Here is a 27,737-nt window from a genome sequence, read left to right as displayed (position 1 = left end):
TAAATGAGATACATTTCTGACTGGCTGCATGCCCAGGATACTAACACTATCTATGACTTGACATGGGAGATTAAGGAACAACAAAATCAAAAAAATAACACTGTAGTCAAAATTCAAAAATGGACTTTTTTATTATTAGCATTTTAACAATGTTATAAATGATAGTAGAAAAAGTAAAATATTTGCAAGTCAGACAGAGACTATTTATATATATCATACTGGAGGGCTCAAAGCAAAAGCAAATCAGGTTTTGATGGGTTTTTTGGAAACATCAAATAGAAAAATCAACACTATTAAACAAAAGGGAAGCTATCAGTAACCAGACTGTATCCTCCAACATCTGAAATTATATCTAAAAGAAGCAAAACATAAAAGATCTTGAACTTTGTGGATTTAAATTAAAAAAAAAAATGACATCAGGGAAGATAAACAATAGTTTTTAGAAAAACATGCAAAGTGCATAAGAACTAGTAACAAATCCTTTTCCAAATACAGCTGAATTAGGAAGGCTGCTAAAGACAATGTTAAGATTAACAGATAACCAGAAGCACTGATTTTAACATGAAACTCTCAGAATAAGATAGGAATAAAAGTCTAAATCCTAGATCAAATAAAACCTCCACAGCTCTAACTGGTAAACTGATAACAAGAATTATTACAAAAAAGCTAAAAAAAGCTTTCATATGGATAATTCAGTGCACAGAAGAATCAGCATGACTGGTACTTCAAAATTCATCAATTTACTGAAGAATGTATGTGGAGGATAGCTGGGTACTACAGTTTACCATGTAGGAATCCATGTATTTGATATCACATGAGTATATAAAGATGAAAGACCTAGAGTAAAAATTAACAGATTTCACAATATCAGAGTTACAGTTGGGTCCTGCAACTACCCAAGCTGGTTACTGAGGTTTTCAATTTATTCAGAAACAATATGGAAAACGTTGTGGAATTAGTTAGTAAAAACATCTGGATCTTTTATTTACAGTAGACAAATTTCAGTAAAGGTAAATGTATGCTTAGACATTAGAACCAAGTATTTATAGTCTGGACTCTGAGCTTGTTAATAATAAAGCATGAAAAATATCACAAAGGTAAAACAAGCAGTTCCCTGACACTGTGAATAAAAGGCTGCATTGCATTTAAATTAATAAATGTAATGTTAAGAACTATTAAGAAAGGAGAAGAGATCAAAACAGATGTCCTCCTTTCATCACTACGTATACCCACTGTGTGTCTAAACACTGAATATTCTCTACAGTTCTACTCCTGCTCTCTCTTCCCCCATAATAATAGATTTGGAAAAAGTACTGAATGAACAGAATGATGACAGATATGGGACAGTTTTCATTCATGAAATAAGTTAATATATCAGAAGTCTTCAGCCTGGAAAAGAATATAAAAGTCTGCAAAGTAACGAGGGACAGGTAGAAAGCAAATATCAGACATCGCATCATTCCATATTAGAAAACAAGAAGTAGGGTATTATATGAATATAGAATATTCTAAGCATAAATCAAACAAAACCTCTCATTCTTCATGTAACACATCAAAAAGCTGAAGTTATCACAGAGTATCATGGATGTTAAAAATTCAAAATATAACTGAAATTTTCACAAAACAGAAAATTAGCAACTATAATTAATTTTGAACAGTTAATAGAAAAATACAATTGAAGCAAATAAACAGGGACTTTTTCCTGAAACCCTTCTTAAATCCTAATTTCTTAGGCTAGTTCTCAGCACCCCTTAAATATCCACTAAAAAGAAAAAAGAAGCACCATAAAGGAATCCCTGATCATGCAGCTGAATATCCATTCATGTAAAAGTTTTAGCACACAACACCAAGAACAAACAGCAAATGGTGCCTGGCAAATTTATATAGAAACAAGACAGAACAAATTTAGCATTAAAACATATGGCCACAGAACAGCATAATATAACAAAAAAAAAAACCAAAAAACAAAAAACAACCCAGAAAAAAAATGAAAAACCAGGAAAACAACAATTTATAGGGCAAAACAACATGGTGCAAATTCAGGTATTGCCAGTAATATAAATCTGATGCAAGAGGAGACAATCTGGCACAATGAAAGGCTCTAAAGTTCTCTAGCCCCATGTTTTACTGTATTTCCCTTTGGCTCTAAAAGCCTTTCAACTGGTTCTGTTTTAAATCACATCCAACAATTCCTCATTTCTGTTTTTGAAGCAGAGTCTTGTACTAGGATTTAAGTCTTGTACTAGGATTTACTTTTACCTTTGGCAAGCAGTTAGGTGAAGAGGAATGCAGGAAAAATGTGAAGTGCTTAACAAGTCAAAGCATACTGTAATCTAGAAAATACTACGAATGTTCCTAATTATACCAACTAAAAGTTAGGAAATCTTAAAATTAATACAGAAAATAAAATGTTAAAGTCCCTCCTTCCAGACAATCTATACTTCATATACAGTAGAAGAACACTAATGAAAAATATACAAAACACCATTTATATCTCCCTGGTACAAAAACACTCTTCTTATTCCCTTTACAGATTTCTGAATGCATATGTACAATGTTATTTAGTAAAAATTATGTCAAGCAAAAAAAAACAAACAGTGAAAGACTTCTAATACAGTCATGGCAAGACCTCTGTGTAAGAATGAATTCAAATTTCAATTTTAGAAAACTAATTACATCCTAATGATAATTAAATCAGTACTTGAATGCAGTATGTCATGAAAAATGTCTACATTTGCTATCAAATAAAACTATATCGATTTACAAATTCATTTAACCACTTAGTTACATAAAAATGAGGTTATTTGTTAATCATTTATAAATAGCAGAATTTTAGTATGCTTAAATATTTGTAAACTTTAACTTCTATCTTGAAAATACCTGTGACCATGACATTTATTTTCTCTTCCAGAGCTTACTGTTATTTTTCATATTTTCAAGTGTTTTAAAATACACAGGAAAACATAGAAATCCTAGAATATTATTTGCTAATGATTTTGTTGCTTGCCTAGTAATTATCTGCAGCAGAAGTGTGTTTTTTTATTCCACACTAAAGTCAAATAAAAAATAGCAACCTTGTAAGAGATCTTTTCTGCGGCTATTTCTTCTTGGATTTCTTCATACTTTGCTTTTTTTTCACTGTAAGATAATTCAGCTTTACAAAGCTCTTCATTTAGTCTTTCTGTTTGCTCTTCAGACTTCTGTATGCTTTTGCTGAGAGATTTGATTTCTGACTGATATGCCTCCTTTGTTCTTGAACTGTTAAAATAAAATTCTTTTATAAAGTCTGCTTACTGAAAGGAAAACTCAATATTAAATAAGCAAAGGTAAAATATTTGAAAATCAAAAGTAAAGTCAGTGTTTCATTATCCATTTATTTGATGCTGAATACACCAAGGTCCTTCCCAAAACTTCAAACTTACTTCATTCATGGGTGTAAGCTCTGATAGTTTATTCGTATCAAACAATTATATGCAGACATATTTTTTATTTACCTACATACATGTTGTTAACATTAATCATAGAATCACAGAATCCCATAACAGCTGAGGCTGGCAGGGCCCTGTGTGTCCATTGGACCCAACCCCTGCTGCAGCAGGGACACCAGAGCAGGGGCCCAGGCCCACGTCCAGGCGGCTGCTGAAGGTCTGTGAGGAGCAGACCCCACACACGGCCTCTGGGCAGCCTGTGCCACTGCTCCATCACCTGCACAGCACAGAAGTGCTCCTGGTGCTCTGAGAGAGCCTCCTGTGCTCCAGTGTGTGCACAATGCCTCTTGTCCTGGCAATGGGCACCACTAAAAAGACCCCGGCTACATGGTCTTTAAACCTCCCCATCATGTATTTACACACGTTGTTAAGGTCACCCCAAGACTTCTCTCCTCCATGCTGAACAGCTCCAGCTCTCAGCCTCCCCTCACAGCGGAGGAGCTCCAGGCACTCATGGTCTTATGTTGGACTCTCCCCAGTACATTCACGCCTCCCTTCTACTTAGGGCCTCAGAACACATCCAGTGCTCCAGGTGTGGCCTCACCATGGAAAGTAGAAGGGAAAGATCACTGCTCTTGACCACTGCTAACACTCCTCCCAACACAGCCCAGGATGCTATTAGCCTACTTTGTGGCTGGGACACATTGGTGTTTGCCTGGTCCCATGTTGCTAAGATAAAAACTACTTCTTTCCAAGATTATACTGAGGAAATAAGGTCACGTAAGGCAAATACTTCACCCCTTCACTGCTTTCTTTTTCTCATTGAAAACATAAAGTTTGTACTACAAGAATACTTTCACTTCTCACTTCAAAACCACCACATATGATAAGTTTGGGGGTTTAAAGAAGTTGGCAGTTCAGTGTGAGAAACAAATAATTACAGTCTGTTGTGGTGTAACCTGACAGCAGTTCTCATTGCTCAGCAACAACCAACACACTGGTGTGCAACTGGCACAACCTCAGCTGAAACCAGGAAACAATCAAATCTCTGTTGTTATATAGACTCAGAGGATCACAGTAGTGATCTGACATGCCAAATATTGCCAATATAGAACAAGAGGTGAGTAGCAGATAAGAGGATTTAAAAGTTTTGAGCATAACCAAATATTCTGCCTCTCACATGGCACTTAATGGCAAAACCACCAGGAGAACAATATTTATAGTCTTTAGTTAAAACACATTTTATTTAGCCAAGAACTCCAGTAAGATCAAAGATTTTCAATTTCTGTATTACTTGAGTAAAATTCCATACAAACAACACTCCTCTTTATTGTTGGGCTGTTAGTCAAATTCCTAAACCAAAAGACACTGGCGTCTAAATGGAAAAAAAGAATTGAAAATCTGTTTTGTTTGCTGCTGTACTGTGAATGCAATGGGAACATGCAAAATGTAGTTTAAAGTATGTCTATCTGGAAAAAATAAACTGAGGATCTACAAATAATGTCTGCATAATGTCTTACAAGTATTCAAAGGCAAACAGAGATACACAATATTCAGATTCTACTTTTGTAAATATCACAAATATATAAAAATACAAGTAAAGTCCATAGAAAATTTACTGAACTGCTTTTGGGACTGAAGCTTACATTAACAAAGAGAATTTCAGAAACTTCACAATTTTATTTAGTCAAACTATGTATTCTGGTTTTGGCAGAATTTTTATTTTGCCAAGATAAATTTCAACCTGAAGTGACCTGATGCTATTGAAATGGTGTATTATAGAAAAACTTAAAATAAAAGCAAGGTTATATTTGGTAGGCATGCTTTCAGTGATAAAACAACACTTGCTTCCAATATTTATATTGCTAACATTACCAATTTCCAAGTTTTTGCAAAAGCTCTTCACTTTCTCCTTGGAGTCCTTCATTTTCATGTTTCAAAACGTCCAGTGCTTCATTGATTTTGAGAAGCTTTTCCTTTCTATTTTGTAGATCAGTTTCCCTGGTGGATGTCTAAGGATCATTAAAACATTAAGATACTTTTAGTATAAGTCAGAATAAATCAGATCAACATCGAAGACACAAGTATGCAAAAAGTTTTACTTATATAAAAAAATAAGGAACTTACCAATTCTCCCATAGCTTTAATCAATTTAGAAGAATCATCCTATATTTGTATGTTCTCATCAGCTTGTGTAGTCACTTTATTATTCAAATATTCTACCTTAAAATAAATTTTAAGTAATTAAGTAATACAGATATCTCCTATATTTCTTCATAAAATTTAAACAATGTACTTTAAATTACAATTAAAAGGCAGCCTATTCAACAGTAATGAGATATTTCATGCAATGCTATTTTACACATGTTCCCATTATCATGTATCCAAAGTGAATCCTTAGACTTCACAGTATCAGTAAGTACATTCACTGTCTTCTAATTTATATATGATGTACATAGGGTAATTGAACAGATTATCTTTAATTCCTCTCAGTTCTAAGATTTTCCTTAATATCCTAATATCTCTTTTGAGCTAACACAGAGATTTATACAGAAGTTGAATGACGCTTTGCATCATTCCCCTCTCATTACCCTGCAGAGGCTGAAGCAACATAGATATCTTAGCAGAGCTCACCTATACAATCTACATAGAGATATAGGTTTTTAACTGGAATATGATAAACTAGAAGCTAGTATATAATCAAGCCTAAATTAAAGGTAAACAAATGCAAAGTACAATATTCTGGAGGTATATGTTACATTAATTCAAAACAGGAAATAACAGACCACTTAAACAAGACAATCAAGTCACAATGATTCACTGAATTTAATTAGGAAATAATTATGTAAAGATCTAAAAAATATATATTAGATAGTCCTAGACATCAGGACTAATTACTTTATGAAAGCCAAAGACATGGCAAGGTCTCAGTTGAAATAGTATGCCCATTTCAGGGACCCAAATTCAAGACTCAAGCTGAGGTTGGACAGGACTCTGAGAACCTGATCTAGCTGTAGGTGACTTTTAAAGGTCCATTCCAACTCATAAATAAATAAAAAAGAGAGTTCACAGAGAAAGAAAGATTAGGAATTTGAAACCATTCTGTTCAGAAAGACTGAGGAGAAGCACCCTTAGTACTCTAGGAAAATGAGACTGACAGCAGAATTTTTTTGCATGTAAAATATTCCTAAAAGAAGACAGATATCAACTATATTTCAGGACAGTGTAGTAGAGACAAACTGGTTACATTTACAGGGAAAAAAACCCCACAAATTAACTATGAACCAAGTGTCCATTTTGTCAACAGCTAGTACTTAAAAAGGATGATTCAGAAATGGTTTTTCTCTTTTTCGTATGCTCTTAGAGCACTGACCAAAATGATTTGAAATGCTGCCACATTGTGAAAAGTGGTGTCCTGAAATCCCAACTTTTCTGGTAATTTCAAAAAAAAGCAAAAAACAATGCAAAATAAATAAATAAAGAAACCCCGCAATGACCTCCAACTACTACACATATTCATTTTTCATGTCTGACATCTAAGTAGGTGAGGCTTATTACAAAGGAAGAAAAAAGAAAAGAAGAAAAGTCTGTGAACAGATTACAAACGGAACTCTAGATAGACATGACTAGCAGTGGCTGTGAAAGATGACTACCAGAGTAATATACTTAAGTGTCTGGAGCACGACACACATTTGTCACTTGATCTTTTATAGTCTATATGATTCTTATAAATACAGAGTTAAGACATTTACATGCCAAGTTCACTTTGTGCACCTGAGCATCATGAACATTGTTCAGTTGTTAATTTTTCTTTTAAATCACTTAATTGCTTCTTCATTTTCTACCACTATGTTTGAAATCTGTCCTCTTTATAAATAGCATTACAAGACACGATCACATTTGAAAGCATTCTATCAATAACAATAATTGATGCTAGTAATAGAAAGAAAACTTCTAATGGAGTACTGGAAACAAAAGGCATAAAGAAACCCATTAGAGACTGTCTAATATGACTGTAACTTTCCACCTACTTTTGGACATGTCCCACCCACAGCAGGTTGTGCAAGACCATAGCCAAACAGCTTTTGAATATCTCCACTAAAGGAGACTCCATTTTTTTTTTATTACTGCTATTGATTTTATTATTACTGCTATATGTGTGTACATATACACATATGTACATGTACATATGACAAGCTCTGTTGTAGGCATCCTATTTTAGGCATCTAAACATTTCTTTCAGCTTGCTTCCTGAAAACGCCCTGTCAGACTGCATGAGGATCTCCACTTCAATATTTTGAACTGTTGTGTACAACAGTACAAGATTACAAAAAGAATGTCAGACAAATATTGGTGAAAATAGGGGAATTTCAAGTACAGCAGCCTATTACTCTGCACGCTTCGTGTGTCATCTCAAGACAAAAGAAATAATAACAAAAAAATTCAAAAGGACATTCGTGTTGCGCTGCTAAATGTATGCTTCAGATGACTTTGGAAAATAAGCAATATTAGGTAGATATGCATACAACTAAAAATATGTAGGTCACTCAAAGCAATGTAGGATGATTGATAACTTTAATAAATAAAGATGAGCATTAATAGTACAGTACAAGAATGAACAATAGAGTTCTGTGCAATTCTACCATTTCTTATTTTTAAATCAAAACTTGTATTTTTACTTTTACAGATGATCATAACTCTTAAACATACAAAAATATTCAGGCATTTGTGTACTTTTCAATAAAAGATACTCATTTACTTGCTTGTTTATAAATATTCAAGACTCACTTTGCTGTTCCAACATTTTGCATCTTCCTGGATTTCTGCTTTTTGCTTCACTAACTCCTCAAGGTGTTTTTCATCCTTTATAATCTCCTCTGTTTCTTTTAACTTCATACAGTATTCGGTCCAAATAAATTCAGAACGCTTTAACTCATTCCTAATAGAAATACACACGAAGTGAATCCATCTATCTGGAAATATTCCAAGGTAGTCCCTCTCCATAAAGGAAAATGTAAAGCAGATCTGAATTAGTAAAGATTTATTTTGATTCTCTACTACGTTTCTTGAGCAGGTATGCATGAGAGAATTTCAAAACACCCAGTCTGGCAGGTTCATACAATTTCAGCCAGAAATCAAAACTACCTAGGCTACCCATTCACTTGTACTTAAAAAGTCTGCCAACACTGAAGCTTCTAATTGGACTTCAGAACAGGCATTAGTGTAGTTGAATAGAAGACTTTTGTTCAACACATTTATTAAAACAAGAGTCAACTTTTTTTTCTCCACTACTGGCTATATCCAGTTCAGAGCTACCTTTATTTAACCAATCTAGTTCACTGTCATTTTATGGACAAATGCCATTTATGATTTTTTTTTCTGCATCATCTTATAACTATTACCTTCAGTGCCATTACTCAAGTAAGACACCAACTCTTCATGTAAAAATGAACTTGCAAAGAGTAGGCAAAGACAAAGTACTCAAATCTTATAAAAAAACTCACTTTGACTAGTAGATATATCAGCAGATGTTGAATTATCAGAAGAAAAACTGCCCATAAATTCAGACAGAGGTAGTACAATAGTCAGGAAAACCCTCCCACAAGACGCTGTTAGGCCTCATTATAGGCTGTGCTTTTGTTACAGTTGTGTAAGAGAACAGTTTCTGTGAAAGGTAAAAGAAATAGAGGGATATCAGTTAAAATTTTACAATGACTGATGGTGTTTATCCATTATTTTTGTTCGATGAAGAAAGAAGTTTTGATTAGTAATTCAAGAGCCAAAGGTCCCAGAATATATTTATATGTATCATGAACATGAAACCCAGCACTTTAAATGCCTGCTCTTCAAACTCTCTTATGTCCCAGTACTCACAACAGAAACTTATAAATGGCACTTGGAATTATTCTGATGACAGACATGTAACAGGCATACTGCATATCAGCTACAACTTTTCTAAGTACAGTTCCATGGAAAAGTATGCTACTATCAGCATAGTGAATACATGCAAAAATAACAGACTGGGCTGTAGGATGTACCTCTCCCCCACTATTTTTAGTTCTCTTACTGATGGTACTTAACATATAAAAAAGGGTTACAACTGAAGAGCAGCCTTTCAACACTGTGACATCACAAATCTGCCTTTCTCACACCTATAAACACTACATTATTCTGATCTTCCTTAGATGGCAGCTGAAGAATCTACTTCTGCAATGTAGGTATGACTTTAGTTACAAGACTATCAAATGGCTGGAAAAACATAAGATTTGACCATTAATTTCCTCACTGAGGGGTGGAAAAAGAGTCTTTTTTTTCTTGCAAATGCTGATATTCTGTAAATGCTTAGCATTTTTAGTTTAATTTATGAATCATGAGAATATTGTGAGAACAACTTGAGCAGATACAAGCTGTAGGACAGGAGGCTTGTGCAAATGCAAGTACAAGAAGAAAATGCAGAGGCCACAAAACTTGCTGTCAAGTGAAGATAAGAAAGTAGAATAGATGTCCTGTTTTTGAATATAAAATGGCAAAACAGATGCCTCAGCTCAGTGCAACATCAATGGGAACCAATTTGGGCTATGTCTCCCTTAAAGGCTGGAAATTTACAGCAGAAATAGCTATTAGCTTTAATCCTACGACCACCGGATAAATCAATTGTTTCTTGGAATTTCTGTCCAAGTCCTTGGAACGTAACGAATTTGTATGTGCTATGCCTTTAAATATGTATTCGCTTCTCTATTCAACGTGCATGTTCAGTGAGCAACCCCCATGCACCCAGAGCTGTAAATAAAGGGAAAACCTGCTTGACATAACTCATTGGTGTGTCAGTTCTCGGCTTCACTTACATTCACACAAACAAAAATGGTTGCAAGATGCACAACAGTCTACATCACTGTCATGTGGTACAGATAGGAAATACCTCAACTAGGTAAAACAGAAAACATTCATTGTGCATTTCTGTCCATATCGAAAATCTAAACCCAGCAGAAAACTGTTACTGCAGTTACACCCTCTTCTTTTCCTCCTGAGAGTGCATTCCTACACAGAGGGCACCAAATACTTTATTCTCAAATTCTACCATGTGTCTTGCTTTATTCTATTGTGTATCACTATAATACATGTTTAAAAATACGTCAATTCTTCCTAATCAGAACATCAAATGAAAAGGTCACTAGTGGTACTCAAAACTCTTACAACTCAGTTATTTGAAGATTTCATGTTGAGTGTCATGGTAGATGAGCCTGGTAGACAAATGGTATTTCACTGCCAGAGTACGGGAACTATAATAAGCTTATGTACAAACTACTTGCAACTGTTTATTTTCTGTCTTTTTAGAAAGTCAGGTAGGCTGCTGATAGCCTGTAAACATAGATAATCACAAAGTTTGCTTTTTCTAGTAACAATTTCCTAGAGTTCTATGTCTTCTCATAAAAAGTGGGGCTGACATGTAAATTCATAGATAAATACACACAAGAATCCTCTTTGGCACAGATGTTTTCAATAAGAAACAGCTCTTACATATTTTACATCTGTGCTTGCATAAAGACTTGTCACTGTAGTTCACAGTCATATTTAGAAGCACAAAGAGTGATATAGCTGTCTAGAATCACCCAGTTATCTATGAAGTTCTGTTAAAAGGAATAAAAACTCTGAAGTAAAATAACATTAAAAACAAAACAAAACAGTTCAGTAACCGATTTGTGAAACATTACATTTAAGCATATTTTTGCACCTTAACCCTTCCTTTTTTTGCTAATACAAACTAAGACCAAGCAAAAAGTCTTTTGCAGTGAGGGTAGTGAGGCACTGGCACAAATTGCCTAGGGATACATACGGTTGATGCTCCATCCCTAAAGACTTTCAAAGCAAGGCTGGATCAGGGCCTGGGAAACCAACTAGTTGCACAAGCCCCTGTTCATTGTATGGGAATTGGACTTGATGACCTTTAAAAGGTCTTTTCCAACTGAAAGATGAAAAACATATTTTAGATGAAAAACATATTTTAGATGAAAAACATATTTGAAAAGGATGGAAAACATATTTGAAAAAACAATTTTACAAAAATCAGAATTTAAAATGCTTCCTAAATTCAAATTTTCTATAGTTTCACTGGAACTACTAAAATCTAACAAGCGTAACACTGTTTTGAATAGCTCTTACTTTTTATTGACTCAGTAGCATCTCAGCACACTCAACTTTCTCATACATAGATTTTATCTTCTTTTTAGCTTCTACGTCAATTCTTTTCATTGTCTTTTGAATTTTCATGAGCTCAGAATGAACATCACAATATATTTTTGATGCCTAAGCAAAAAAACAAGTTTTCTGAAAGACATCATATAAGAATCACACAATGCCCATAATAATAACTAAAAATAAAAATTGCTTGATTCATTTGATTCATCGCAATCTTGAAGTTTAAATTTGAAGTGGTATTTTCTGATACCATAACAAACAATTCTACACGGTCTGCAATAAATACCCTAGCAAAAGACAACAGGATGTTGTAAAATTGCATGACATTAGGAAGCGTTACCAAAAGGCCATTCATTCTGTAGCAAAACATACAAGTTATTGTGAAAAGTGGCTACTTCCATGGGAAGATAGTGACCTCTGGAGCAGAAAGAAAGAAATAAGTTGAAAGAAGTCATGGAGGTTTCTCTGTAGCCTCACAGAATCATTACTTAAATATTCTAACCGCCCTAAAGCATGTTCATGCCCTGCAGTCACCTGTGTAAAACAGGGGCATAAGACAATGCAGACAATAAACAAAATCTTCACTGGAAACAACAGTATTGGGTCACTCATTTGCTATGTGCTTAGAGCTATACACATGCCTATTGTCTTGGCTTTTGAAAAAATATTATAGATATCAACAAAAAAATGTGTTACAAAATGTGTGGATACTAGTTTACTGGATTTTAAAAACTAGAGATTCAAAATTATTAACTATTTCAACTGTAAAGAAAACTCACTATGAGCTGCTTCTCTAAGACTGTGGGAGAAAAGAAAGAAAAAACTAATAAGAAAAAAAAAGGAGAGATGAATAGCATGTAAATTAGAACACAATTTGTTAATTAGAAGATTTGTTGAAATGAAATATATAAATGAATTACAGGAACACAAAATCTGTCTTCTTAAGACATGTGGTATATCTTTTTGGAAAGGAAAAAAAATAAAAAACACTGGAAAAGTATTAATTTAATGCAGTCTTTGGAAAAAAAAGTTTTGTTTCCTGATCTGTATTTTAAATCTGTATTTTAAAGCATCTTAATTTTTTTTTTTACTGCATACAATTTATTCTAAAAAATTAACAAGAAAAAAAATAAAGGACACAAAATGAAAATGGAAATAATCAAATTGATTTTTAATTAGCTGGTATCTTAAAAATATATCAGTGATTGAACTACCAGCTGTTTCATAGTCAGAACCATATGCAAGTTTTGGTGTGCAAAGAATTATTTCAAAAAAAATAGAAGAAAGAAATTTGCAAGCTGTCATTCACACACAGTGTAATGATCATGTCCCAGTCATTCTTAGTTAAATAAGCAAGGGAAATGAATCTGAAGGACACTACTCTATAACAATTCCAATATTATCTATGTGATATAATATAGAACACTTATTTTAGAATTACTTTGACATGACTGTTGCTAACTGAATACATGAGAAATTAAAAATAAAGCAAATTTTCAAATAATTTTTTATTCAGAATCACTCGGAAGCATAAGATCATTTTAAGAGTGTAAATGCAGTCTCTTGAAATAGATTCATCTCTAGATTTGTTACTTCTAATTGCAATGAACACATATAGAAAGTAATCAGTATTAAAATCTGAACTTCAGGCTACACAGAACCCCTCCAATTTTAAACTATCTACAACTCTGCTGCACTTTGATTATTAAGTCTGCAACTATCTATATTAAGCATTTATTATTGTCATTATTACCAATAAGTCAGGGGGGAAGAGAAAGGGACCAACACTTGAAAATATTTCAGTTTTAGTTTCTTTGAAAACTTCCACATTTTCTACATTCTGGAACAAACCTTGATGTCTGTGAGAAATCTGAGAAGAATCAAGAATCTATGGAAACATCAGACATTTCTCATCTACATTCTCTGCCAAAAAAGAAAAAGAAAAAGCGAAAGAAAAAGAAAGGAAACCCTAACACATGGAATGAGCTTAGAAATTTAGAATTACATTCTACATGTGCTTATGTGACATTTATTATTATGCTCCCTGGATTCTGTATGAATTGAAGCTCATGATTCACAGCCTGTGTGTACAGAATTTAAACAGACTGGTGATGCCAAAATAATGCTGCTCTAAAAGGGTATACACCTTTGTGACAGTTTTTTTTCCTATGATTTGTATTCACCTTTTCATAAGCCAGTAACACATCCTTCACAGCTTCACCCTCCAGATTCAACTTTTCTTCCAGCAGAGGGCTGTGTTTCTTCATGAAGTCTACATCCTCCTGAATCTTTCTGCTGACTGCTTCTATCCTGAGTATTTGGTTTTGTACCTCTCGCAGCTGATGGCTTTTGCAATCAAAATGCCATTGTAGCTCTAAGGTATCTCGAGTGCATGCTTCATATTCTGTTTAAAGGATAATTACCATAACAAAGTGTGTATGACATCACGAATGCTTAGTGAGATTAGGAAATACACTGTCACAATACTAAGACTTGCAAAATTTTGCTGTAAAGTACTGTAAAGGCCAAAAGAGGACATTGGTTACAAAAGACATCACCAAATAGTACATTAACAGTGGAGCTGTTCTGAAACTCAGTAATCTAACTACATCATTCAACTAAATTCTCAGAGTGAGTGGTTGCTTTGTTTTTATGAAGGGAATTAAAACACTTGGCCTTAAGGCACATCTTGAGAGTCTGCTACTATGCAAAAAGGGGTGTACTAAACTTCCCTGTCACCAGCAATGGATGTATGCGGATGCAGAGGAAGAACAGGGCAAGTATATATCCCAGATCCCTTTATTATGACAACTGTTCTCAGTTCAGGAACACTTTCTGAACTAAATGGGGCTTCAGAAAATCTAGGCAGATAAATATTCAAAGCTGTCAGGAAGAACATATTCATGTTGCCATATAGAAATATGTCAGTCTTAATTCACTTCATTGCATTTACTTCTCCTACACTGGTATAAATTTCCTGAGGGCCCTTACAAGAAAATATGTAACTAGATCATTGGTTGCTGAATGACAGCATATATTTTATCTTGCTCAGAAAAAAAGCCTTATTACACACTCTGCCCTAACAGTACTGCAGGAGCTGATGTTTAACACTGAAAAAGAGAGAAAAAAAAAGAAATCTAAACAGGAACAACCTCTTGCCATAAATCTGAGAGAGACAACCGCATTTTACTGAGAAGAAAAGGTTTTCTTGCTCTGAGAAGTGGCTATGCAATATCCAGTGCCATTCCTTAACAGTTGATACATTTTGCTGTGCTAACAAGACATAAATCACAAATTTACAGATGTGTTATTTCATTGCCACTAAAAGTTGAAGAGACTTTGTATGAGTAAGTGGTTTTTCTATATCATACTGAGTGATGTCTAACAGTACAATGAAAAACAAACAAACAAACAAACAAAAAAAAACAACAGTGCTTTACACTGAATTTTTATTATTTCAGAAGAGGTCAGTTCTGAAGATGGGTTGTGTCACTGCAATTACCTCTATGTCCTACAAGACATAAAGGCAGTAGGAATCAGCAATAATGGAAATCAAGGGAAGTCTGAAAAAATAACAGGATTTCGCGTCTACTCTGAATGGGTCATTCAAACACTTAATTAAGAATCTCCTGGGTTTGTAATACCTAGATTAGGGACAATTATAACATCCCTGGGGGCTTTTTTCCTTTATCCTCAACTTTTGTTTTAGCATATTTTTTGTTTTACAGATAATACTGTGAATTATTATAATCCAGAAAATGACAAATTTACTCTAAGGACACAACATCATACTGCCACTGCCTACTGCTAAATCAAGGGAGGAGAGTAGGTTAGTCTTCACAACGCAACTTCTGCTCTTTTATTGTCCTGCTGCTTTTTATTCTTAAATAAATAAACTGTATCTCTGCACACGCTAACAGCATTTAAAAATCATTATTCTATTCTTCCAAACTTTTGATATTTATAGAGAATGCAAAACAGTACAGCAAAAGTAACAGGTCTGTATAGAAACCCCTCAAAATACTTTGATTTATTTTTTGCATTTTGCATTGCTGCTGTTGACTTGGGAAGCAATAGCTCTGCAGCTCATATTACTGTGCTGGAGAACAAGGCTCTATTATTAACCTTATTATAGCTTTTTTGCTTCTGAAAATTTGACCTTTCAGTTGCCACAGGATTTTCTCCTGAAAGCAGTTTCTAACCTCCATATGAATTAATTTTAATTTTGATCCTGTATTCAACCTCTCCCTTTGATTTCAGAACATTATAAACTGCCCTTCAGAGATTACTGCTTTAAAAACAAATAAGCTAACAAACCAAAAACTGTAACAATGTCTGTAAGTTAGTAACATTTTAAGAGCAGTTTCTTGTTTCTAACTCAAGTTAGGCATTGGCTAAAATACAAAATTAACAAGGAAATAGATAAATATAAAACAAAAAATTATTCTCATACATTCTCACATTTTGCCTTTCTAGGGGAAAAAAAAAGTATTTGGAACTAAACCCATATCCTGCATATACAGGACCACGACAAACTTGTCAAACTCTCAGGATGATGAGCATCAAAATATATACCACAGTATTGACTATGATTTCACATCCAGGAACTCACTATTAAAAATTATGCCACTTCTTTTCATCTTAATCTTTGTCTCTCTTTTGCCATCCAACAGAATTCTAAAAACTACAGTAAAATTATAGACAAACCACTGCTATGCTTTGCAAATCAGTGTCTGGGAATATTAACTGACTCCCCACCATCTCTAATTTTAGTTTAGACGCAAAGTAACAAACAGATGTAATGGGATATAATGATGGTTCTGAGCCTATATTTTTCCTCTTCTGCAACATACCAAAACAAGACTGCAAAAAGTGGTCAAAAACACAACTGAGAAGATCCGACTGACATTCTCGGAGGCCCTTTTCTTGGAAGAGCTATAAATACTGCTCCGCAGCAATCAGCCTAAGAAAAATATTGTAGACCACAAAGAGAAGATGACATTCCAGAGCCAGGATGGCTACCAATCATAGGAAAACTGCTTTAGTGAAGGCACACTGACCACTGCATCTCTGACTTGAATAACCCTGATTTCTTTAGAACTCAACTGTTTTTGTTCTGAAAAAAAAAAAAAAAAAAAAAAAAAGAATAATTTGCCAGCCCCCAAAACCAGCATTAACACAGAAAGAGTCTTGCTTCCTATATTTTAGGGTCCTGATTATTGTTTGCTGCTGTGGTATATTTTGTTAGACATCTGGATACAAAAATAATAAACTACTCCCACAGGAGCTACAGGCTAACATGAAGCACTTCTGTGAAAAAGAATTGAAGATTTACAGTTGTTGACTGAGAGACCTCACAGAGCTATGCAGTACTTCACATAATGTGACGTGTTGCAAATGTAAAGGAACTGGGAAAGATGCCTTAAAATCAGAAAGATACCTGCAAGAAACTTTGGCACCCACTGAGATACCCATTACTCACTGACAATAAACAAATATGGTGTCTTGAAACATTATGGTGCCACACTGTAGAAAAAGCATACAAGTTTGATGTTGTGTTTGCTTATTCCATAGCTATAGGAATTAAATATATTTGAGGAGGAAAAAAAAGTTTAAAAAATAGGTTCGCTAACCATGAAATCATTTATACCCTTCCTCTCATTGAAAAGTCAAGAATTTGATGGCTAGACTACTATAACTAGTCAGGAAAACTAGCTGAGATTCTTAAGAATACTTTGATATGCACTTAAGTCCGACACTAATGCTGCTAAAGAAAAAAGAGATTGTTCTATGCTATCAGGGTACCTACTTAAAATGAGTAAGAAATATGACATAAGTCACAGTACATAGAAAAAACAGAAAAGGTAGAAAGACAAGTGAACAAGTTTCAGGGCAAAAAAATGGCACAGTAACCTTAAAAAGAATCGGTGATCCCCAGTAAAAATGGGTGATTTTAAGACTGCTCTCAGCAATTTACTATATTAAAAACACAAGCGTACAAAGGCTGTGATAGTTAAGTGAGAATTCAGAAAGAGCAGTAATCCACCCTGATCACTAATTTAAAACTGTCAACAAATATGAGTGACATTTGACATATTATATGCTAACAGATAATGCTAATACATGCATGCTTATAATTTTCCTCTAGTTACATGTTTTCCCACAGGCATCAGATTTTCTTTCTAGGTTCAGATGATACCTCCTACTTCCCATTATGATCTAAGTCAGAAGACAAATAGCAAACAGCTGCGAAGTAAATGCTGATCTTTTTTCCTTCTTTTCTTTTTTTAATTCTATTGTGTGGACATCAGTTAATCACAGAAGGTACTACTAAATGTTCTTAAAATCTGGGATTTTGAGGAATCTTATCAATTGTAACATCCAACAATTCATGTAAATACTTTATTCAAGTTTAACATATTTTATTTTATTTAAACTTGCTGTTTATTCTACAGTTTAGCACTGTTGCATTATTTTATAGTTCTGTTTAAACTTCCCATTCCCTGCCCTAATAAAAGTATCTCACATCATCTTAAGTGTATTGTCTACTCTTAGGCTACTCCTCAAACAATGCTAAGCTATGACACAGTATTTTTTTTTTTTTTTTTTCCCATGGATATACATTTAAGCATATTCAAAGGAGTAATAATGCATTTCTCTTATAGTAAAGACAACTATTCTCATATTGTAATAATTTTCCTTGGTAATGTTCTGACTGGAAATAACAAATATTCTTAGCTTCAGTAGTGATACCTTTTTGCACGGCAGCAGGGAAATGATGAAGCCTCCAAAGTGACGTACAGTCAATTTCCATGCCAAGCTTTTTCCTTCGCTGTCTCTCCCGCTCCAAAGCTTTTTCTGACTCCATACAATCAGCCTCCAATCGCTTAATTAGCTTAGTAACTTCCAGTAGCAAAGCTTTTGTTTCCTGCTTCAAGGTTAATGTCTTGCTGTCTTTAAAAATACATTAAAATATATATATTTTTTTAATGAAAGCTTAATCATAGGCTCTTTATTCCAGCTTCATTCTAAAGACAAAGTTGTCCTGTCTGGTCGTATCACAGTAAACACAATTAGTTACATTGCTCTTTAATAATACATTACCATTATTTCTTACAATAGCTTAAAGTTACACTCTATAGTCATCCTCATATATCAAGGCAAGCAAAAATTTGCTGAAAACAAAACTCGTACGTTTCCTCCAGTTTATTTCCAACGTAGAGTAGAACAAAAATGTATTAATACAGATGGAATACAATTTTCATGTTTGTCATGTTCCTTGGATAAGTAATTACCCCAAGTTCTTCATTATATCTTTTTTGTTGTTGTTTTAAGAACACTTACGTCATGTTACCAAGGAAGTATCAATGACTTCAGCATAGTCTTCAGAGTTCTAAGAATATTCTCTGAAGTATCTCAACAGCAAACATCATTGATTTTAATCATGATCCAAATGGGTTATCAACATTTTATTCTGTAAAACTTGGCTATCATGAATGTCCTAGCTGATCATTTCCATAAAATATTTTTGATGCCATCATCCTTAACCCGGTGTATTAAAAAAAAAAAAAAGAGAGAGAGAGAACGGCATAAAATAAATGCAAATATCTTTAATTCTGTAAATTTTACAGCCAGTCATCATTAACTACCCCAAATTATTTTGATTAAAAGCTGTAAGGATTGAAAATGATAGCTACTTAAAAATGTGGATTTTGGCATTGCTGCTATCAACAAATACTTTATCACACAATTTACTGTAGACAGGATTACCACAGGTTAGCAGTACTTAAAAGATTTTAGTGTGAACTGCACACAGAGTCTTGAATACTGAAAACAATTCAAAAATATTTAATCTGAATAAAGATGGCAACTGTAAGAAACATAACTTTGTGTCCGGAGCGTACTGTGAAAACCCTGCAACAGTGATGCAGTTATGTGTTATTGAAATTAAATGAAAAACAAAATAACTTGTTCTGCTGGCTTAAAATACAGTATAAATCTACATAGAAAAAATGTAAACTATCATCTTGCAAAGAGGATGATTTCATGGTAGTTAATATAACATTTAAAATCAATGTGTCTTTCAGCTTGACAAATGTTACTCGGATAGATTTCAAAGGACACACACACCATTTACATAAGATCTATCAAGCAGCCTGCAAACACTATGAAATGCAAAAGATAGTATTAAATGAGCACAAGTAACTCAAAGCTCAGACAGAGTACTATAAAGGATTTTACCTTCAGAAGATATATGAGCTTCCTGAAAATCCAAACTAGTTGATAATGATAACCAGGTGTCTTTATTAGACTCAGCACCGACCTGTTCTGTTACCCTGTCGATAAAACCCAATGTCACTAAAAAATTTTAGACTGAATTTAAAGTAGAATTGTTACAGAGATATTATTTCCACTAAGTCAAAAGTGCATTTCTTCAGTCTTATAACTTAATTGCTGGGTTATGCAGAATAATTGTTAAAAAACAATGCAAGTCATTCAAAATAATTTTTAATTGTATAACTCCCATATAAATTATTTTTCTCATATTTATTTACAGAAATGCAAGAAATAGATTCCAAAACATCTTGTACTTCTACAGATAACATTGTTCTTACACTCAAGGATTTGACAAAAAAACTGTTGTTATTCTGCCCCAGTTCGGAACTTAAAGGATCAACATATTCTATACTTTGCAGCCTCTTCTCAGCAGCAGAAACATTGAGTGCCACTCTCAGACACAGATACATTGCCACAGCAAGTCAAAAGTAGTTTCAGTTTTATCAGCATAAGGGATGTAATCATTTCAGGGTCAGCAATGAAGAAAAACTTGAAGATTTTTTAAGAAACACAATGGTTTCATCAGTTTCCAACAGAGAAGCTTTTGAAATCTTGGGAAATTCAAAAGCAGGAAAAAAATGTCTTTGTTAAAATGAGAACAGGATAAATCTAACCTGCAAGTGAGAGAGGGAAAGAATTAATACAAATAATTAAAGAAGAACAGAAGCAAACCAGAGATCTCAGGTGACCTAAAGAGGCTCATTAGCCTTGCGGAGCTGAGAACAAGGCAATGAAGGATAACCACCGCACATATATGCCCATGCATACAGGTTACAGAGCATATACAGGCCTGACACATGCAGCTAAGACAAAATGAAATCTATAGTCAAACTGGTACACATACATTCATAATGTGAAAGTATGAAGTTGAAAGCAATCCATGGTAATGTTCTGTTTCTGTGAAGCAAAAAAAAAAAAAAAAAAAAAAAGTAGAACTAATGCTTCCTTCAATCAACTGAAAAGGCAGCTAAGGTACTTGGAAGATTCCAGTAATGGAAAATAGTAAGACATTTGATAGGAAAAATGAGACCTGGTGATGGAAGAAATTTCAAATTAGATAGAGAAGTTCAGTGAAGAGGAGCTGGATAAATAAGCAAACACAAAATGACTCAATAGGCACATCTGACACTAAGTGAAAATACACAGAGAAATAAAGGCTTTGTTGAGCAAAATAGTCAGGACAAGCTGAATGCATAAGATACATTCTCCTCTTCAAACTCTTTCTTTTCATCTTTATAATGAGAACTATATCACAATATGCCCCACATCACAAATAATTCAATTTAAAATTACACAGTCAGCTTTGTTTTGGGTATCTTAAAGCAATGAGAGTTTAAAATGAGAATACCAAGCTGTACTTAAGTACCTCAGATAAGGCACAATTTGACAAGTATCAATAAATGGACTACTCCTAACAACAAATTTACCTCTTAGGTGGGTCCTGAAACCCAAGATCCCCTCAAATCTTTGAATATGAAACACAGAGTAGAGAAGATATATATAAGATATATAAGAAATAGTGCATGAACACTTGGTCTTCTGAAGCTCCTGCAGGAGCTCTGAATGCTTAATTTAGATGCATTTTGCACAAGAGAAGAATTTGGTGAATGTTAAAAGTTCACAGAGATGACATTATAGTCACACTAATTTTTCATCAAAAGATTAGCTGACGTTAACACAAACACAGCATTCTGTATGATTTTCTATGTATAATCCTTACCATGGCTTTTTCTCCTCCTTAAAGACATGGCCATACTACAAAATAAAAGACAAGTTCCATTATTCATCTCAGATGATATATACTTTTTCCATTCCCTAATAAAGAGGCTATTGAACTTTATACTTTAAAAGGATCTAATCAGTGTTCATGCAGATGTATGCTTCTTAGTATCTTAAAATAACTACAAAGCTTTGAACTCTGAAAAACTGTGTAAGGAGCTGAAAAAAGTTGCTAATAAAACCCATTCTTCATACATACATGTTACGTATTACCCAGTTTTGTAATGCTTTCTTAAAATACTTTTACACTGTTAATATTATAACATTAACATTAATATAATATTGCCACTCTTAATCTCTAAGAATTTAATCTCAAAACTATAGAAAAGTTTATGTCTGAATTCTGTATTCATTAGACTTACGTACAGAACAGTAAATTAAAAGCTGCCAGTCAAATTTTGGGGCCCATAAACTATATCACCTGCATCATTAGACTGTTACAAAAACTTGTTGCTACAATTACCACATGCCCAAAACATTCCCAGTTTCCAACCACAATTCATGACTTGGAAAGAATGATGAAAAGCGTTGCTCATACTGTCTATCTTGTTTTTCAGGGTAAGAATATATAACAATATGCATATGAGGTTTTCCGTGTCAACTGGACACATTACTGATGGTATTTAATATTCTAGTAGAGAGGAAAATAAATTCATGTGCAGATATGTGAAATCTAAGGTTCCCTATACTTGTAGGATTATATGCATTTCAGTATATGAGCCTTATTTTGATTTTTTTATAAGTATTCATGGACTAAACACACTACAGAAATCCCTTGCCTGTTCTCATTTTAAATCATAGTTGTAACAACATCTCTGTCTAGAGGCTGCAAATTATTTTTAATCTCTGTACGTTACACAAACTTAGAGATGTGGAAAATGCACACGAGACTGCATATACATTAAAATGAATGAACATCTGGACAGATCAGTGTTTATCCGTTTAATTAATGTACATTAATGACAAAATTATCACACAAATAATTTCACTATTCTCACATTATTTTAACTAAGAGCAAATGAGGCAGTACAAAATTCCCTACCTATGTCTACATTATATATAAAGACATTATTATAGCTTATCTAATTTAATTCCTCTAGTACTTATGCTGTCATTGCAGAAATTTCACTGCAGAGTATTTAACAATGTAGAAGAATAAAGTGAGATAGTCTTCCTGATGTGCCTTTGTGATTACAATGTGTTCGATAGTGGAGCTAAATTATTTAAATATAACTTGTCTGCAACTGTAGCAAACAGATCTTCTTATTACTGCTGTGCAGACATACACAAAACTTATTAAAAATTTGGAAAACACTCCAATGTGAATTATTTAAATAATACTAACCACATTCTCAAGGAATTTAATGGGAAGATTTTACTCTACTTTAAAAGAGAATGTATTGCATTCTTTCTTCATCTTCCTAAGCATTTTCAGCTTCCCTTTATTCTTGTTTCTACTCACAAAATGTATATAGCCTACGAAAACATCATATATTGATAGAAAAAGGACCATTGCATCTTCGAATTCATGGCTCTCAATAAGAGAGAAAAGAAAATTTAATCAAGAAATTGTTAAGTACTTTCTAGGAAAAAAAATGGTGCTTACTATAAAGTAGAGAAAAATTACTATAGTAATCTTATTTTAAAATATACTTGATACAAAAAGCACTTGGCCATTTTCAAACATAAATGTACCTGTTAAAAGTATTTTCCCATCTTTACTTTCAACTCCTGAATGTGATGAATGGCTTTATTAACACATGGTAATGGACTATTTACAAAAGCACAGCTCCTCTGCCTTGGGATGGTCCACTCATCTGCAGATAGAATGAGAATACAGAACGTTGCCAAGCTTTACCTGCAGGCTGATAGCAGATTGTTTGATACTTGATTTTTGTCCCTTCAATTGAAACATGATAACCAGTCTTGACCACTGGCTAAAAATGAAAAGTTGTATCTATTGCTATGTATATTTTGTGCAGAAGAAGTTATTCCTTTTCAGTATGAGAAGAGAGAGATTATGGAACACATGAAAAAATATGACAATAATTTCAGAGATGCGATAAAAGAGGGAATGTCAGAATATCAGTTTTCTATAATTCATTTTATATAATTAATCCCAAATGAATTTAGTTTGATGATTTTAAGTTAGTCTTCAGTGAAGAGTTTGTCCAAAGAGATAGAATAATATCAAATTCCTAAAAAACAAGGCTTGAAGCTTCTGCAGAAAAGTCTAGAGCTGAAAAGAAGAGGTCTCATGGCCTGAAGAGGCAAGCTCTTATGCATATGATAGTTAATTCTAGTCAGTGTCAGCTTCAACTTTATGAAGGGATGGAGTTCCAGAGCAGCACTTCTGGAGTTGGGAAATTATAGCTACATGGCACATACGAACTGTTTTATAAGAACTTACAGATTCCACAGTTACATTTTCTTTAAAGCGTGCTAGGCTTATAATGATGTAAATAAATTATACTCCGTAACACTATTGAATGTTATCTATTTAACTGATGCACCGAATGGGAATCTGACTGCGGGGATTACTAATGAAAATTGTCACAAATTCACCACAAGCCAATAAAATCCAGTAGCAGATCTACTAAAAAGTATAAGCAGTTGTCTTACAGACATGGAACATTAACCTGATTATATTCAGGACAACGCAATGCTTAAATGTGTGTTGGCAATTTACCAAAAATAACAATAACATTTATTGGGATTACACAGTAAAACAGTTACATTAGCAGACAACCTTCATGTACAGTTTGCGGGTGGATATTTTGTGTCATTTATTTATTTATTTATTTTAAGGATAATCTCTCAGTGTCTTAATTAAAATTATCAGACTAGTAGATCAGAAGGCTGTGGGTTACATATGGTCCTTCTAACCTTCATTTGTGGTTAACAGCTTTACCGGAACGAAAAAGACAGATTGCAAAATTTTGTTTGAAAAACAGAGACCACTAAACTGAGTATTAAAAACTACCTCATGGGATCTTCCTCAGACAGCAACCTTCTGAGGATGCCTACACCGCACTGTCCCAGCTAAGCATATATAGGCTTTGGATCTTTCAGTGCTCACAGGAATTCACATTTCCAGATCAATATTACTTCAATTTAACTTAGTTGTTTCTGCTTTTTTTTTTCTTTTACTGTTTACTAAATGAATATTAGTTTTGTTGTAAAAAATACTTATTGTTCTTGCCTCATTAATAACACCTCAATTTAAAAAAGAATTGGAAACATCTGGACAACATTAATAAAATAGGATTAATCTCTTATTTCCTTGTTTTTCATTGGTAAAAGCAAACAATATCACAAGTCTTCTAAGCCATTTGTAAAAGCAAGTTAGAAATAGAACTCAGTGAGAAAGTCAAATCATTCACTATTTTCTTAAAGCCTAAAAAAAAGTGTAAATACCCTGTGAAATACAGCTAAATTTGTTTTCTCTAGCTGTAAAACTGAACTATGATTAGATGATTGAGTGACACCAGTCAATGAATGACTGATATTCAAAGTATACAAATGCATAATTGCTATGAAGAATTTTGAGTAGCATAACAGAGAAACACCATAAAAGAGAACTAGCATTGCAAACTATTAAAATAGAAAATTGAAAATAATAATGTCTTAAATTTAAGCCCTTCATTAAGCTATTTGAAAACCATACAATAGGAGATTATTGACATACCTTGGGGTGGCTCATCAACATCCTTAGGAGAACAGGGAAACAAGTCTGTTTCAAGCATTATTGTGCAGTATTTTGCAGCCTGACGATTAGAAAAAACATTGTATGTAGGTCACTCAAAATAGTTTCTTCTGTTTATTTCCTACAGATACAAAGAGTGCAATAACACTATTTGACAGAGCAAATTCTCAGCTTCAAAATGCTATTTTTCAACATGGTCATCATCATTAGCTCTGCATTTTCACCAGAGGTGAACAAGAGCCTGAATGTAGTGCTTGTAAATGGCACAAGTAGAGATGACCCACTGCCAGTGTCACCACTGCTGAAAGATACCATCTACTGCCTCCCTGAGCTCACACCACCCACTGGTTGGTCTCCATAAATGTTCAGCAAGTGCTGATTAATTCCAATGAGTGCCATATTTTCTGCATGGAGGAATTCAATGACACACCTTTGCTTCCCACATACTTCCAGGTCAGATGCCATTTTGTCAGACTGCTCCTCTGCTGCCACATGTGATACAGCAACAAAACATAACAGTATTGGTGGGAATATTCAACCTGCACTGCCATGCCTCCAATATCCACCTCTAATGTTCTGCACCAACATCATAAAATAGAAGGCATTACTTTTGGAGCATCCCTTGTATTAATCTCTTTCTCATTCTTGAGAGGTCAAAGAGATCTGACAGTGGTAGGAACAATCTCTCTGCTCAAGCAAAAAACTAATTCAATTCAGTTATTAGAAATGAGCATCTGAAATCCCATTACCAGAAGAATCATTCAAATATGTTTTAAAGATGATTACGACCAATGCTCGTGCTACTAAGCATGTTCATTATTTGATCCATCCCTTTACCCATAATTAAAATATCATGTACAGTAGCATAATATTTTTTGCAAAGATTACTAAAGCTTAAACCTGGCATTCTCTGTTCTGTTGTATATGTCTAAATGAAATACAGTAAATATTGGTTACCATAGTAACCACAGAACGGAAGAAATTTAGTTTTGGCATAATTGCTGCATATGTTCATACAAATCACATCTCCTATTCTGAGCATTAGAAATGTTGACACTTTTGAACTTCATTTTTAAAAAATAGGGTAATGAAGAAACAAAAAATGAGATCAAATATTAACAGATAAAATGCAAACTATTCTTGTTTAATTCATTCTCTTTTCTTTTACAACTAGAATATATTATCTTGCATTCTATTAAAACACTCAGTTAATTACTGTTTATCTTTTACTTATTGATAATTAAGTCATTTCTGTTAACATTAAAATCAAAATACTACTATGTAATAAAAAATATATTAATAATCAAACATTCAAACATGCTAAAGAAATTTCTGGAAAAAACCCAACAGCCTGTGACAAAGTTGTTTCCTTTTCAATTGCAAAGAGGTTCACATTGAATAAGAATAAATTTATCCATTTCTTTACTTCCAAGGAACAGTAGCAAAGGAGGAAGTATTCTAGGCATGCTGGCACTCAGTCTTACAACAGCATTATTTTTTCAACAACATTAAAACATACATCTAGCAGGGACAAATAAAGTCAATTCAACCAGTGTGTGATTCTGATTCGGCTACAAACTCCTTTATGCTTTTTTATCATCTCTCAGAATGAATCGTAAGCATAACCCACAAAAAAACAAACCAAACCAAAACAAAAAAACCACACACACACAAATCAACCAACCAATCAACCAACCAACCACAACCCTGTGGTAACAGGTAGGACCGTTGCACTTGCACACTTATTATTTCAACATGAATTATTCCATTATTTTCCTTTCCAGTCTTTGTCTGATTAGTACTTTAGTTCTGAGTTAGGTATTTCAGAACTGCCTTACATTTTTCAAGTTCATTACCATTGGTAACTTTCATTTTCATATTCAGAAATACAAACATCTGAATTTCAGAGTTTAGTAATACAAAACAGAAAAACAGACAAATCTTAGGCAAAAAATGAAGACTTAACCTCAACTTTGATTCTTGGAAATGTAAACTTTTTTCTTAAAATGTTAAACATTGCACAAGAATCCACCATTATCAGCACAACAAAAAAAGAGACGCAAAGCCCCAAATTTCTTTTGCACACAGTGTTCTTCTGTCTTGAAGTACATGTCACTGTAGGCATACCTGGCTGCCCCAGACCTTCTGTTATCTACTCTGCACATGAGCAAAAGATTAACAGGTCAAATTCTTAATGAGTTTGTGGAAATGATCCAGCCAAATTCTGAAGGATAGTAGGTTTTTATTATATATATATATATATATATATATATATATATATATATATATAT

At 33.7% G+C, this 27,737-nt stretch overlaps 1 protein-coding gene across 1 annotated transcript in view; it reads right to left on the bottom strand.

The window, feature by feature from the left end:
- The window catches only part of CCDC178 (coiled-coil domain containing 178), a 150,616-nt gene extending 125,130 nt beyond the window's left edge, over positions 1-25,486 (bottom strand). Inside the window, 11 exon segments of the mRNA XM_065753459.1 lie at positions 3,075-3,258; positions 5,304-5,440; positions 5,556-5,651; positions 8,217-8,370; positions 11,593-11,732; positions 13,808-14,028; positions 18,378-18,578; positions 19,866-19,960; positions 21,682-21,716; positions 23,436-23,557; positions 25,429-25,486. Coding sequence (XP_065609531.1) covers positions 3,075-3,258; positions 5,304-5,440; positions 5,556-5,651; positions 8,217-8,370; positions 11,593-11,732; positions 13,808-14,028; positions 18,378-18,578; positions 19,866-19,960; positions 21,682-21,716; positions 23,436-23,557; positions 25,429-25,486 — 1,443 coding nt within the window.
- Positions 25,487-27,737: the final 2,251 nt, after the last annotated feature.

The sequence above is a fragment of the Cyrtonyx montezumae genome, unplaced genomic scaffold (assembly GCF_038088225.1).
Source record: "Cyrtonyx montezumae isolate F1298 unplaced genomic scaffold, pur_monq_1.0 scaffold_8, whole genome shotgun sequence".
NCBI classification, from domain to species: Eukaryota; Metazoa; Chordata; class Aves; order Galliformes; family Odontophoridae; genus Cyrtonyx; species Cyrtonyx montezumae.
The sequence above is the reverse complement of the archived record's forward strand: the minus strand, read 5'-3'. Positions and strand labels throughout refer to the sequence as shown.